General features: G+C 36.6%; 1 protein-coding gene across 1 annotated transcript in view; it reads left to right on the forward strand.

The window, feature by feature from the left end:
- Positions 1 to 925: 925 nt before the first annotated feature.
- scara5 (scavenger receptor class A, member 5 (putative)) overlaps positions 926 to 15,795 on the forward strand; it is a 69,081-nt gene continuing 54,211 nt past the window's right edge. The window contains exons 1-3 of the mRNA XM_079583966.1: positions 926 to 1,194; positions 4,456 to 4,580; positions 7,503 to 7,634. Of these exons, the coding sequence (XP_079440092.1) occupies positions 4,466 to 4,580; positions 7,503 to 7,634 (247 nt within the window). The 5' untranslated portion in view covers positions 926 to 1,194; positions 4,456 to 4,465. The remainder of the gene's footprint in view (positions 1,195 to 4,455; positions 4,581 to 7,502; positions 7,635 to 15,795) is intronic.

A 15,795-nucleotide genomic window follows, 5' to 3' on the forward strand; every position in this document is an offset into this window, starting at 1 on the left:
CAGCACCAGCACCAGCATCAGCAGCAGCACCAGCACCAGCATCAGTACCAGCAGCAGCAGCAGCAGCAGCAGCAGCAGCAGCATCAGCATCGGCACCAGAGGCGAGGAGAGCATAGGAGAGTAGGGAGAGGATGGGCAGGCTGTTTTCTCTTTTTGAAAGAATGATTGAGAAATATTTATATGTATTCTTGTTTAACTTTTTATCACATATATACAAAAAAAAAAAATCTGTACATTTATTTGCATTTACAGAGGACGTTCAGGGGACGTTTTGGGGACGTTTTTTTGTTAGCTGGGGAACCCTTACAGTATTTATATTTGTGGACATCTCAGGTTAAACCTCATAACATTTTCCTTTATTTAAGGGATAAGGACAGTTTTTTTCAGTGGTCTGAATGTCTGTATTTTTAAGAAAATTTTAAGGAACGTTTTATATATATATTTTTTTTAAATCTTTGTTAAATTTGACTGCATTTTCTCTGTAAAAAATATATATTTTTAACATATATTTTTACAGTGCATTTATTTTGCTTGTCATGTTTAATAATTATTTTCTCTGATAGATACTTTGCAAAGTTTGCCATTGTTTCATATGTTTTTGTAGCATGAAATATATTAAAAACAAACGTCTAAAAAGAAGCACCAGACAGCTGAATTGATATTCAGCTAAATGTATATTATTTATATGTGAGCATATGTTGTTATTTATATATGTGAGCATATATATTATTACAATGTGAATATCACTGCAATTAATTATTTTTACCTGCAGCATTTCTGGTATTCATAAAAAATTCATGCCAATTGTGATATCATGGTGATAGCTCTCTCGCAATAAGCGCTTTTCTGGTCTACATGTAGCCTACTCGTAACAATATTGATTGCGAGGTTGTCTACCCAATCTGGCAACCCTGGGAAGCACTTTTGTGTGTTTTCCCACATGTGGGAGTCGCATGAAATTGGACACTTTCTGGAGTGCGAAGGACGCTTGACAATGGATTGAGGCAAGAATATATTTGCTCTGTACACACAGAACGTACAGAAAAACGTTACGCAGGTCTGGTGTTCGTGTAGCGCGACAACAAAAAACAAAATAGTTTTTAGCTGACGGATCTTTGCTCTGCTCAGTCTCCACCAGTGAGAGCATCAGTTTGAACAAGAACCTGTGCGGCTTTCAGCACCCACTTGACTCCGGTAATGACACAAACAGCTTTTTTCTTCTGGTGAGGTAGTTCAGAGCTGACAGCTCGAATTGGGACAGTATAAGATTGTAGAATGTTTTCATGTACATTTTATATTTATCATGAGCTGTCTTGTTTTATTCTCGGTATTGTGGAATTGTTTGCTATTTTCCTGCCTCGTCTGCCTAAAAGTGGTTGCGATCAAAAAAGTTTCTAGATTTTTTTTGTCATAGCCTACACTCATTTAGTGCAAGTCTCATATCTACTATGCTATTCTAGATTTGTATTGTCTTGTATATTGGAATGTCACCACTTACAGTCAGATTAAGAAGACGGTAGCCTATTTGTGAAGATGTATTGCGGGTGTTGTAAGCAATGCATGCACTGGCAAGGTTTAACCTTATAACATATTTTTTATCTAAAAATACCAAAGTATCTCAACCGAATCTTTCAGGTTAACTAGCCGCACACAATCAATGTAATGTAATGGGATGAGCAAGGCATATATGGCAGTGTACTGGTTTTTGAGCAATAATTGCTCATTAAAGCAAAATACATTAGGCTATGTTACCATCCTCTGTAGCACAATATTTATTTACCGTATGACATAGCTAAGTGAAGTAGGCCTAATTTATCATCATTAATGATAACCCTGTCCTCTTTTTGAAGTCGTTGTGACGATGATGAACATTTTAACAATTGTGGTATGTTATTTTATGTTATTTTATTGTGTTATTCACTGTGTTATTTTGCTATTGGAAACAGAATGCTGCGCCAAAAGTATGCAACTTCTCATGTAAGATGCAGTCTGCAATGTAAAGAGACAAATATTAGAGGCAGATGTGGGAACTGAAAAAGTGAAAAGGTTTGCAGAGAGGTTTGCTCTCTCTCTTTTTTTTTTTGTCTCCATTATCCAGTAGATTTACAGTAATCTGAGTTGCATAGCAGCCACATGAGCTCACAGTGCTGTCCACGCTTTGTGCCAAACTGTCAGTGTGCACTTGTGTAATCAGAGAGACCAGATAGAGTGCTTTTTAATTACATTTTTAAACTGGACTCTGTTTGTTTTGTAAGAAGTAAATGGTGGTTACAATGACCATACAGGCAGAAGTAGATTCTTCAAACTTTGACTTTTGTGTGAGCTTTATCCTCATAGAAGCCATGCACAGACTAAGCAGTGATGGAGAATAGTCCAGTTCTCTGGCTTTGTTGGAATTTTTTTCTTGTTACATTATTAAGTTCTACAATATCCAATATAGAAGACTCCTGATCATAATTATTAATCACCTTAACCTTGCAGTTTCCCACATCTGGGAATTAAGATTGTGATAATGTTTAGACAACGTTATCAACATTTCTAGTGATGCACCATGCATTTTTTACTGGCAAATTGGTTGATTCCGATATCAAAACTTTTCTGAAGACAGTCAGTTCTCTTCAGAGATACATTCATATAAACCCCCACCCCCAATACAATATTTAGCTGTATTTTTCATAGATTTCGAGCACTGCAGCGAACAGTGAGATTGCTTTGCCTTGTGCAGTATTTCCTCTTTGCATCCGTCTTCAGCGTGTCCTGTCTTTGGCCCGTGTTAACGTCCTTTTTACAGACTTTGTAATTTTCCACACAAACCATTTCTTAACATTTACTTTTTATAAATTACCTGTGAGGGTCAGTGAGCCCATAATAATTTCGATGTCCCTTAATAAATGCTAAATATAAAACTATAGTTTTAAAATAAAAATACACCTATGCTAATTGACTAAACACAATCTTTATTGACTAATGCAAATGTTTTTTCATGAGCAATTCCAATGTGTGCTTGTCATGAGATGCCTTATCAACACCTAAAATAAAATATTCCTAAAACATTTTTAATAAAGTAAAACAAATAATTACACTTATTATTTTAGCAGGTGCTTTTATTCAAAGTGACTTCTACAAATGAGGGATACTATGATAACAATCTTATTCCTAAATGACAGCGATTCGGCTCTGTCTATTAAACCTTTGACAAGTACGATCACACTCAGATCTGATCCAGAGAGAGCAGTTGTCATATAGCCTATATGAAACAGCTTCACAAACAGTCTTTTCAAACACACAGTATTATTATTTCTGTCTTACAATAATTCAGATTATTGCAGAAGTACTGATGTCAACAGTAGCACTAAATCACCTTTTGAAAGTAACTTTCTGTTGTTAAAAATGTTACTCTCTATAAGTAGTAATTAGGCAGTTTTTCATCAATTTTTTTTCCATACTGTATAGTATAATTGTAACGTGGTGTAGATCACATATAAACCAAAATCAGATGCTTCTTTATATGTTATGTTGTACCTTTGTTGATAAACTCTATGTAATAATTATCATTTTAATTGTAGGACATTGTTATTTATGAGAAAGTCAAATACAAACAGTTCTTAAAGTGTAAAGATGGCCAAATTGTATATTAAAATTGTATAAATCTAACTAAATCCCTTTTTTGGTCACAACTGCAATGGGTAATCTGTGTCTATGTCTGTTTAGGGTGGGTTTTAATTCTGTTGCCTAATAGTCTTGAGTTCCATGGTTTTTCATAAATTTTGATTATTGTGCACCTGTAGGCTACATTTGATTGATTAGTTTGTTTGGGTATTTAAAGGGGTGGTATAATGCCCTTTTCATAAGATGTAAAATAAGTCTTTGATGTCCCCAGTGTATTTGAAGTTTTAGCTCAAAATACCCCACAGATATTTATAATATAGCATATTATAATTGTCACTTTTTGAGGGTGAGCAAAAACGCTCCGTTTTTGTGTCTGTCCCTTTAAATGCAAATGAGCTGCTGCTCCCGGCACAGAGGGTGGTTAGTTGAAGAATTTATGCAGCTGATGTGGAGTTAAAGGACAAGTTCGGTATTTTACACTTAACGCCCTGTTTTCAGATCGTTTCTGATGAAATAGAACGGTTAAGATTGAAATTTGGACACATGCTGCTGGCCCGAGAATTTTCGGTTTCTGTGGTAGCGTTTCTTTCCGTTTTTTATCTGTTCTCGGCGGTTGTTCTGTTGCATGTTTTTTTTTTTTTAAGTCTAAGTATCCTGCGTATTTTTCTTTTGAGAGCTTTGTTAATAAAAGCAAAATCTGCTGCAATTAGATCTTTTTCTCATCTTTATTTGCCTAGTTTGCCTTGTTTTTGCCTTGCCTAGTTTCTACAACTAATTTGCCACTGACAACAGCTTGGTCTGTCCTTGAATAATTTCTTTTGTACCATTTGTTTGCCATTTTTGCAGAGGGTTGTGAATGGAGAACAAGGCAATGTATCTGACCACCAACAGTGAAGATAGGGATAACAGTTCATTTTATGAGGAGGGCTACGATGGGATGAATCTATCAAAACTCAACCTATGTGAAGAAGGTTTGTATCTTCTCTACTATTTCTTTATTACCTGCACTGCACACCATCAATCACAGAGTTATTTATGAAATAAACATCTTCTTTGACTGCATCTACCTCTCTTTGTACAGTTTGTCTATCTGACATCTTTCCATTTTGCTTTGGATCAAGACAGGCCCTTTCTGTCATATTGTCCCTGAAGATCTCAAAATGGCTGTCGTCACTCAAATTCTTGAGAAACCTCAATCAGTCCCTGTCCCTGCTATAATTGCTAATTACAGACCAATTTGTATTGTCCTACTTCTCACCAAATTTTTTGAAAATGTAGTAGCCTCAGAACTACAGTCTCTCTAACACTGTGTCACAACCAGATGCGATGCAGTGAGATTTCAGCAACAAGCAGTTTGTCTGTCCACACAAAAAATGATCATGGCCAATCAGAAGAGTGTGTGGGCGGAGTCTCTTTGCAAGCACACTGCACTCGCAACCAAATGGATAAATATGTAATCAAATTGTTTTAACATTATTAAAAATATGTACTGAGTGACTTGAACAATATTTTTCACTGAATACCCTTGACTGTTCACATTGAGTTTTGAGTTGACTGTTTGAACCTTTTTGTTTCCTTTAATCCTAAAATCTGAGGTGAATTATCCATTGTCGCTTTCAGTATGGCTATAAATTAGAGCTGTCAACGTTAAAATATTAATGCATGCGATTAATGCGAACACATTGAAATAATTTAACGCAAATACATTCCTGAAGCATGTGAAATTGCGTCATTACCAAGCGGCCTCCCTGTCTCTCTCTTGAAACCAACATGGAAGTGAATTAAACGGCAATTCATCAACTGGCCGCTTGAGGCTGGCTGCAGAAGGGAGTCAAATCTGTATCTCCCCCATGTTAAAACAACATGGTTCCCCCATGTTGTCGTTGTCGTCGAGTATCGTTCGAGAGAACAACCAGCGCTGTATTTCAGTAGTTTTCCTCTGTGAACTAATGCATGTCTGACAATTTCGTTGCTTTTTGGAGTTTTCAGATTTAAAAATGTCTATAAATATAAAGGCTACACTCGTTCTGCAGTACCATTGCTCTGGAACAGATTATAATATGTTTATGTTCCGTCAGATGAAATCCTGCAGGTGTCTGTGCTTTCTCCGTCCATGCAATAAATGCACATCCTTGAATTAGCGCGGATTTCTAGCGCATTTACTTGAACTTCATAGGTCATATATCTATGTTTTGACCCATTTGAGAAATCAAAATCAAAATCAGAATTTAAAATGGACTGAATAAAGCTCTCTACGAACTTGACGAGCGATGCCGTGCTGATGGACCATAGTCTGTAAAAAAGAGTGACTGACATGTATGCACACAATCACGGTCACACACACTCTCAGAGTAATATTGAAAAGTTACTGCATAATACATTTTCAACTTGCAGAATAGCTGTACAGAATCACGATACACAGTCTCACTTGTAGCTATGTCTTTTAACTATTATAATATTTCGAAGGGCAAAAACAGGACCTTTTAATTGGCATTCTGATTTTAATCATCAACTGTCACTTTAGCACGAGGCACTGTGGAGTCACAGAGTTGGTACTGTGAGTAGCATTAGCTCCCAAGCCTGAGCTAATAACGTTGCGTTAGGTGGGCGTGGTTTCCGATAGCCAGGCTCCTCAGCTCCGCCTCTTTGCCCATATTCTGTTATCCGCGAAGCCAAAATGGCGATGGCCGGCTCCGCCCACTTTAGGCTTCAAAAATGCTCTTCAGAAACCTACGGGTGACGTCACGGACACTACGTCCATATTTTTTTACAGTCTATGGTCATTACCATAATTTACATCACGCTGTTAGATAAAATTTAAATTCTAAACCTTTAACCCAATTGCGGGTTAATATTTTACCATTCTAAGCGCATGATCTAAAGCGCAGGGTGCAAGTGCACTTAAGGCGTGTCCGAATCCACTTTTTCTAGTTTAACGACGGGAAAAATGGTCGGCGCGCCAGACCGCACATGGTCTTAAAGGGTTTTCCCTTTTCTCTTAATGAGTAATGGGTGTATTTTGGGTGTAACGTGCAAAATACCAATCAGAGTCTCATCTCCCTTTCCCTTTAAAAGCCAGTTGCAGAACATGAAAATGATAATTGCGTTGGGCTGAAACTAGCAAAAAACACTTCCGTCGCAGACTCGCACCTGTCGCCGCATTGCACCGTGTGTGTGATAGGGCCCATTATGATGCATCAAAGTGAAAATCCCAATTGACAGCGCTACTCCTTAGTACAATGGTAACCACAGAATTCAATAACAGAAACTCCTTTAAATGTCCAACATAACTGAACATTAAACATTAACATAAACTATCAACATCTTTTTCTTTACTGAAAAATACATAAAATAACACTTAATCCCTAAATTGACTCTCCTAATGCAGTCCCTTACAAAGCATGCTGGGAACAACAGATCCACTGCCCAGGGCTGCATTTCTCAAAAGCATTGTGAGCTAGGCTCTACGATCTACTTAGGCTTATGATGCTTTTGGGAAACGGAGTTCTGAGAAGTGGATCTGTAGTTCCCAGCATGCTTTGTAAGGGACTGCATTAGGAGAGTCAATTTAGGGATTAAGTGTTATTTTATGTGTTTTTTTTTTCAGTAAAGGGAAATATGTTGTTAGTTTATGTTCATGTTTAATGTTCATGTTTAATAAAATTATTTCTAGTTCAGTTATCTTTTGAGGCTGCTGAGTCACCTATGGTATCGATTTATTATAGATACAGAGGTATTAAATTCTGTTATCGTACCGAAGCCAAAATTGTGGTATCGAGCCAATGCTGTAGTCTTTCTAAATTGGAGTAACCTCCCTAGTCCCTGAAGTTAAAGTCTATGTGTTTCTGTGTGTCTTTCTAGACTCCATGTTGATCAGTGTTTATCTTTCACAGTAGGTTCTTCAAAGTACAGGAGAAAGACAGATAATTGCTGTGGTCAATTGGATTCCTACACTGCAATCAAATATGCCATTGTGTCCCTTTATATTCTGCTACTGCTCACCATATTTGGCCTCTGCATAGCAGGTAGGCATATTTTCTTTTTCTCTCTTTGTCTTTCTCTTTTTTTCTGAACCTTGGACTTGTGTTGGGCCAATTTGTTTAACATGTTTAGCATAATTGTATACTTTATTTTTTTAAATCATTATTTATTGTCTGAGAAAAGAAAAATTGGATCTTGCTTTACGTAATAAGTAATAAACAAAAATAATTAAATATATAGAGTTATTTAAGAGTTAAAAACATGCTCAGTGTATTTTAGGCAATATAAAATAGGGCTGTTTTTTTTTAAAGGGCTCTTATAATGCTAGTCAAGACCACAATTTTAACACTGGCACTTAAAACCTACCCCTTCATAAACTACATGCAATCCATTATGATTAAATTCCATACAGATTCATAAAACAATTATTACGGTTGAACGGGCATAACGGATCTTATTAAACATTAGCCTCAGCCGTTTGTATTTAACTTTGGGTTTCTTCAGAACAATATTTGAAGCAGTAGGTGTTTGTCACGTGTGTGTGTTCTGTTTTTGATTAAGTTTTCATTGTGTTATGTAATGTTTCTGTTCACAGTTAGTTTCTTAATTAGTTCATATTCTCATCTGGCCTAGTCCACACATACATTGGTATTTTTTATAAACAGTGTTTTTCCTCTTTCGTAAAAAAAAAAAAAATTGTCCACACAAGTACGGTTTAAAAAAAATCTCAGTCTACATGTAAACGCAAAAACACGCTATGAAGCACTGTCAAGAGTATGCCAAACCAACAGTTGGCGATATAACCCTGTAGCCTCTGGATCAATCAGACACACACAAATTATTAATTATATTTAATAAATAATCCAGCAAACTCACTCTCCCAACAAAGGTCTATGAAACTTCCCTGAAAACTAACATCCCAAGTGAAGCTAAAACACTGGCAGAACCCGGTGTCCTGTTACAGGACACAGTAATACTGATAAGAAGACTTTTATGACCCCAAAATAAATTTCAAGAGAGTTGTGACTCTCACTTAATTCTAGCTGAGGAGAAGAAATAAACCCTGTTAATCCTATATATTCTATAAATAGCCACTTGAGAAATTTATAAACATTTTCCCATCTCATGATTTTCCTTTTATGTGGTTTGGCCTATGTATTCTTTAGAGTTCTTTTTTAAACTCTACTCTATTGGGTTAATGTTTCAGACTTCAAATCATATGTGTGGAATGTTTGGTCTCTATAAACTCCAATCTCCACCCCCCAATCTTGACCTTTCACAAAGACTCGCCCCTCTTGGTTACTGTTGCTACGTCCGACAAGCCATTCCGCTCTCACTCCACATTTTATCGGTCGGAGCAAAGAGGACAATGCGCCAACAGACAGGACAGAGCTACTTTTGGTATGAAATAAAGTCTCAGCTTTCAAATTGTGTATTTTTGAATGTTTGAATGTCCGCTGTGATATCTTGTCCTTTTAACAGTTAAGGGGTTTTCCCGTGCCCATAGTCATCTGTCAGTTGCCTCTTCCTTCTCCATAATCACAAGTTTGAGTCCTTTAAATGTAAAAGTCTTCTCTACTGACTGACTCACTCATAAAGACAGTCTTTGCCGCCATCTATTGGCAAAATAATGTATGTAACTTCTGTTGCTGTTTACGGCCAGGGACTATTTTTTTCCAGCGGAAGAAGGCTTTTAGTGATTTTACTTCATGAAAGTTGCATTTATACAGATTTTTCCGCTTTAATAGTTGTATTGTGTGGTAACCGTTTTATAAAAGCAATAAGGTACTCGAGGCAAGCGCGTCGTGACTACTATTTTGACTACTTGTTCTTAGTACTAAGAAAGACATTTCCTATGCCCCGGAAATGTAAATTTCTTAGAATTAATAACCAATATTGATGGTTCACAGGACTAACTGAGTATTTGGTTGTAATGTTAATGTAGCTACATCAAGTTAATCCGATTAACTGATCCAAATATTCCTAAGCAACTATAACAAGTTGTGATTGATTATTAATATTTCATAGAGCTAATTTGCTACAACCCTAACTCTATGGCCATGTTGGCCAATCAGAAGCCTGAAAAAAAGGTTATTACTGATTCCGGTATGCTAGCAATGTGTGTTAAGCAGTGACCAGCATAGTATTGCATTCTGACGCCTCTGTTCTGCAATATAATGGGAGAACTGTGCATGTATACATGTTATAAGCTCTGTTAGCACAGTTATTAGCAGCAATATTTTGGCTACGTCTCATGTAAACAAAGGAGATAACAGCACACACTCCGATGTCACAAGCCAAAATCTCCGGTTTCACCGGCTACATGACAACACTGCAACTTTTTTTTTCCAAAAAATTCTTCACCCTGGCAGGAGTTTTCAAAAAGGTTTGGTTTCAGTGACCTGTCATGCATGTGGACGAACGGCAAAACCGCATAGAAAAAGCTTTTTTTTTTTTTTTAAATATCCGTGTTCGTGTGGACAGGGCCTCTGTTCCCTGCCTGTCTGTCTCCTAGTTTACAGATGAATTAGTGTCCTCAGTTCAGATTTGCCCTGTGTTTCAGTTTGTTCTTGGTATTGCATTGTTTGATGTCAGTGTGTTCGTGGTTGTGTTTCCTCCAAGTTCTTCTACACAGTTTGAAATCGCTGGTGTTTCTGACGTCACAAACTACCTTGTAACCAATCAGATCAACGTGCCGGCAGGCTTTATCATTAATAGTGACCTAGCAGGGGAGTGTTTGGGTTTTTGAAGGAGAGAAGGGTGGATGTTTGACGGATGTCTTGAGGAAGAGCCACAACGCTAAAAGACCTGATGACTCCTATGGTTACCAGACTATTGAAACTGACTGAATATGGCACAGCCCCACCGAATATATTTTTCACCAGCCGCCACTGTTTGTGACTGTCAAGTCAAGTCACCTTTATTTATATAGCACTTTTTACAATACAGATTGTATCAAAGCAGCTTCACAGTGATAACATGAAAATAATACAAAAAATTGCATCATCATCCACCTTAAGTAAGGCAGAACAATAATATTGTTGGATAATAAATGTCCCCAACTAAGCAAGCCAAAATCCATGGCAAACAGTGGCAAGGAACCAAAACTCCATCAGGTGACAGAATGGATAAAAAAAACCATGGGAGAAACCAGGCTCAGTCGGGGGCCAGTTCTCCTCTGGCCAACGAACAAACATTTTATGATTATGATTCAGGCAGCATTACAAGTCAGATTGGATCAGAACATTTAGAGTATTTATCCATTTCCATCTAGTTGGAAGTCGGAGTCATCACGCCGGCTGGCACTTCAGGGATGCGTCATGGATGAGTCCAAGTGCTGGTCCACCATCTGATCTGGACACGGCCGGGATCACGTTGACTTCAGTAACAGGGAAGGGACTGGTTGACACTTCAGGACTGCGTTGTCATCGTCTTGTCTTAGTCGACTGTCTTTGGTTCACTGCAGTTTTAAAGAGAAAATACTCAGCAATGGTGTTGACTTGTGAATTTGCACATGGTTTGTCTCAAAGCATATTAAAAACACCACATAGACATTTAAACAACATAAAAAAACTTGATTTTCACCACAGGGGGACTTTAAGTAAGTGATTGTTTAATGGAAGACAAAAACTGACTCTGTGATTTCCTTTTTCCCTTACCCTGAAGTTAGAGCACAGACCAAATTTAATCTAGCCCACAGCAGGACACACGGCGATGATTCAGTGCTTATGTGGGCTGACCCCCAATGAACTCAAAATACCACAGAGATTTATGCATTTATTCCCTTTGCAAGTGCTGGGGCAGTTCTTCGTACGTGTAGCCTATTACTCAGTTATCTAGATTTCATTGTTGACGATTAGACATGATCCAGGATTGTTAGTTTCTTTGAAGCTCATCCCGGAGTTGCTGTCATAGCAACAGATCCTTAAGCTTAAAGGAACACTTCACCGTTTTTTGAAATAGGGCTTATTCACCGTCTTTCCTACATTTAGATAGGTGGGCAAATGCATTTTTGTTTCAGTGCATGCATTTTTTTTAGTTTGTTAGGGTCGCCGCTAGCTTAGCTTAGCTTAGCTTAGCATAATGAATGGAATCCTTTGTTGCCAGCTAACATGTCCTGAGTAAAAGTGATAAAAAAACCCCACCTAATTACTTCTTGTGGCCTGCGCAGATATTGACTTGGGACTATATTGGGGCTAAGCACAGGCGAAGCACTGCTACTTGGGCGCAGAGATATCAGCTATAGCCATAGGGCTATAGGCAGCTAATATTCACGCCGGTATGTTGATGGAAGTTGTGGGATTTCAGGTGTTGCATGATATCTCTACGCCCAAGTATGTGTGCCTGTGCTGCGCCCCAATATAGTCCCAAGTCAATTTTTGCCTAGGAAATCTAGTCTTAATCTGCATCGCTATTTGTACTCAAGAAGTAATTAGGTGTTTTTTTTTGTGTTTTCTTTAATCACTTTTACTCAGGACATGCTAGCTGGCAACATAATGAGGATTCCATTCATTATGGCAAGCTAAGCTAGCGGCGACCCTGCCAAACTAAAACAATGCATGCACTGAGACAAAAATGTATTTGCCTACCTATCTAAATGTAGGAAAGACGGTAAATAAGCCCCATTTTAAAAAACGGTGGAGTATTTCTTTAAATCTGAACAGGAGAAGCTTATTTCATGGATCTTTTTAAGCAGAGGTGATTTTAAAGTCTGTCCCAGCCATTGCTACTTTCTTACAAGAGTACCATAATGAACCAGGGTCAATAATAATTTAAAATAATAATAATAATGATTTAAAATTTTATCTAAAGGTGTCTAGTTTATCATATTATAGACACAGCCAGTTTTAATTATTTGTGAGGGGAAAATTACATAAACATTTTATTGGAGTCCACATGGGTCCAGGTGTATTAAACTGGGTAAACTAGCAATTCCAAAAAAGCGCTGATGGGAGTGGAAAGTTCTGTGCGTGATCTACTGACGACGCGCAAAATAAAGAACACCGACACAGTCCGATCATTCCCATAATGACCAACACAATCTACCACCCAGCTAACAGACTTTTGCTATAAGAACATTCTCCAAATTTTCAGTGTTGGTTCTGGGAACGGGAAAAATGTCCAATTTTCTTGACGTTAGACTTAGAGGAACGTGTTTTAAAAGCTATAATGTTCCTCAAACGTTCTTTCAACTTAATTTTGATTTAAAATTCAACATTCTAGGAACGTTGATTTCTAACATTCCAAGAACATAAAAATTACCAGTTTCCTTAATGTTACTAGAATGTTATTTAAAGGTTAGTGTGATGTTCCTGAAACATTCTTTCAATCATCTTTCGAAAGAGTTATAAGAACACAAACTACAACTTTCAAAAATAGTTTTTACCTATTTTTCAATCAACCTAGATAGACATCTTTTCAAACAATGCGTGAGTACTTTGCTCAAGTATTTTATGTTGCTTTGTCTAAAGTCTATATTGCAATAATGTGTTGACATAACACAGTCTCACCCCAAAACGTCAGACAAACAGGTCTACAGTGCTTTTTATTGTATTTTTTGCTGAGTTCAGCAGGCAGTGTACAGCAAAAATTGGCTCAGCGCAGAAACAAATCATGAATGTTGTGAAACATGTTAATTCAAATAAATGCTTATGAAAGCTGTATGAAACAAACTTTTGAACTAATCATTTTCATAAGGAAATTTGCTGAAACAATGACTCTTAACAAGGTGGATTGTAACCTAAAATGGGTGACTGCATAGTTCTGATTGGGTTGCAGACAGCAGGGGAAATTGTCAGTGTTTGCTCACTTCATGTGATCTTATGCTTTAGTGGCATATACAAGTTAAACAAGACTTGGTTTAAAGTACTGGACAAATTTGTAATTATTCACATGTACATAAAAAAAAACTAATGTAAAAGACCCCAGTGAAAACTTGAACAAACAATACAATTCCTTCGACATCCATGTCTATGTATAAAAGAGTTTGTTCCTCTAAACAAATTTTTTGGTGTTGCCTGCACAAACTGTGTGTCAGGGTTGGTTCAAAAAAGGAAAGATGAGGATCTAGATCAGTAACTGATTGGTGTATGACATCAAAGTACTGCGAGAGCGATTAGAAAGCATACAGAGCTGAACACACCTTTGGAGTAATCCTTATCTTTCAAGAAATAGTCCCTGTGGTTTATCAGAGCTTGAGCTGAAGCCTCTTCCTTGAGCCCCTCCGCTGCGGACAGCAAGTCAAGAACGCTTAACCCCAATTGTTTTACCTATATAGGCTGTCACGATCTTTAAAGGTCTAGGAGATGGAACGCAATATTTATATAGATATCACACTACTGCTGGTAGATTGGGAAAAGCAGAAAAAAACATGAAATGATACAGCCAGTGTTGGAAACGTGATAATTTATTACAAAAACCCAAAGTCACTAGATAAAGTGAGTGAACTATGTACAATGGAATATAAAAATAAATAATAATAATTATAGGGAAAACCCAGCAAACACATTTACGGTGTGGCAACGTCTCTGTCTTTCTGTCTACGTGCTCGCAACATTGTAACAATGTAGAATTGTAAGACGCGACAGGGCTGTAGCAACGTTGTTACGCAACATTCAGCAACTGAGAGACGACGTTCTGACAATTTTTTTATATGCCTAGATATCCCCCATTTAGCATGTTGTTAGATACTTATATTTTTAAATATTGTTTATCCTTATTATTATTTAATGGGGCTATCAGTAAAACCTAATTATAATCAACACCTGCAAGTGTACACTTTGAAGAGTAAAAATGACAGAAGGTTTTGTTAATTCAACTTTATTAAAACTGCATATGGTAATCAAATTGCACTTCCAAAAGTCATTCATTTGTGAAAAAAAGAAAAAAAAGAAATAAACGAACGAATATACAAATTTATTTTAAGTACACAGCAAAAACTCCAGTGTTAAATTAACACTCCTGGGAGTTTATATGAGTCCACACTCAAGAGTGTAAAGTGTTAAAATATGAGTGTTAAATGAACACTCAAGAGTGTAAAAGTTAATGAGATAATTAAGTTAATAATTGAGTGATGATTGAGCATTATTGAAGACACCTGATGTTAACAAGCAGAATCACTGAAGGAGAAAATCACAAATTGTAAGCCACCATTATGGAGATCAGTGTTTGCTTTAGTTGGGGTCTTGGCCCTTAAATTATTTACTTAAAATTTTGCTTGTCTGCTGTTACTGATTAGTAACAGTCAGATGGACAAAGAGAAAATGTGATCTGATGGTGTTGATTATGTTTTGACGTAATCATATTGTGATCTGAAATAAACAAAACATATTTAGATAGTTTAACTTGTTAATTCAACAGCTCTCTGATTCTAAAGCATATGATTTTCAGTATTTTTAATATAATCCAAAATATTTAATAAACATTGTTCTGATCAAGAGACTTTTAAATCACTTTACTTAGAAACACAGACATCAATAATCAGCCTGTGAATCTCAACAATGGTGACAAGAATAAATCATGTTGCAGTGGCTGCCACCAATCAACTCATTAATGCTCCCATCATGCATTGCGGAATTAACAAATTATGATCTGAATTGCCTTTTAAGTAATTTCCTTTTCCTAATTGAATATTTTGCTCATCACCATTGTTGATATGCATAGACTGAATCTTGATGTCTGTGTGTGCCTAAAATAAAGATTTATTTTTTTAAATGAATAATTAATAATAATTAAAACAAATTATTCCGTATTTATTGATAAATTCTAGATATTTATGTAGAATCATAGTTATGCTGTAATAAACAACTTAAAACTAAGTCAGAAATAAGGGTTCAGTGATCAAGTTCAAATTATGATTGTCATAACATAACCAACAGATCACTTTTTTCTTTATTCCTCTGTCTGTTATAAAATAATAACAGCAGGCAAACAAAATTTAAAGTAAATAATATAAGGATCAGGAGCCCAACTAAAGCAAGCACTGATCTCCATAATGGTGGCTTACAATTTGTGATTTTCTCCTTCTGTGATTCTGCTTGTTAACATCAGGTGTTCATCACTAATGCTCAATAATCACTCAATTAATAACTTAATTATCTCATTAACTTTAACACTCTTGAGTGTTCATTTAACACTCATATTTTAACACTTTACACTCTTGAGTGTGGACTCATATAAACTCCCAGGAGTGTTAATTTAACAGGA

Source organism: Phoxinus phoxinus, assembly GCF_949152265.1.
Source record: "Phoxinus phoxinus genome assembly, chromosome: 16".
Lineage (NCBI taxonomy): Eukaryota > Metazoa > Chordata > Actinopteri > Cypriniformes > Leuciscidae > Phoxinus > Phoxinus phoxinus.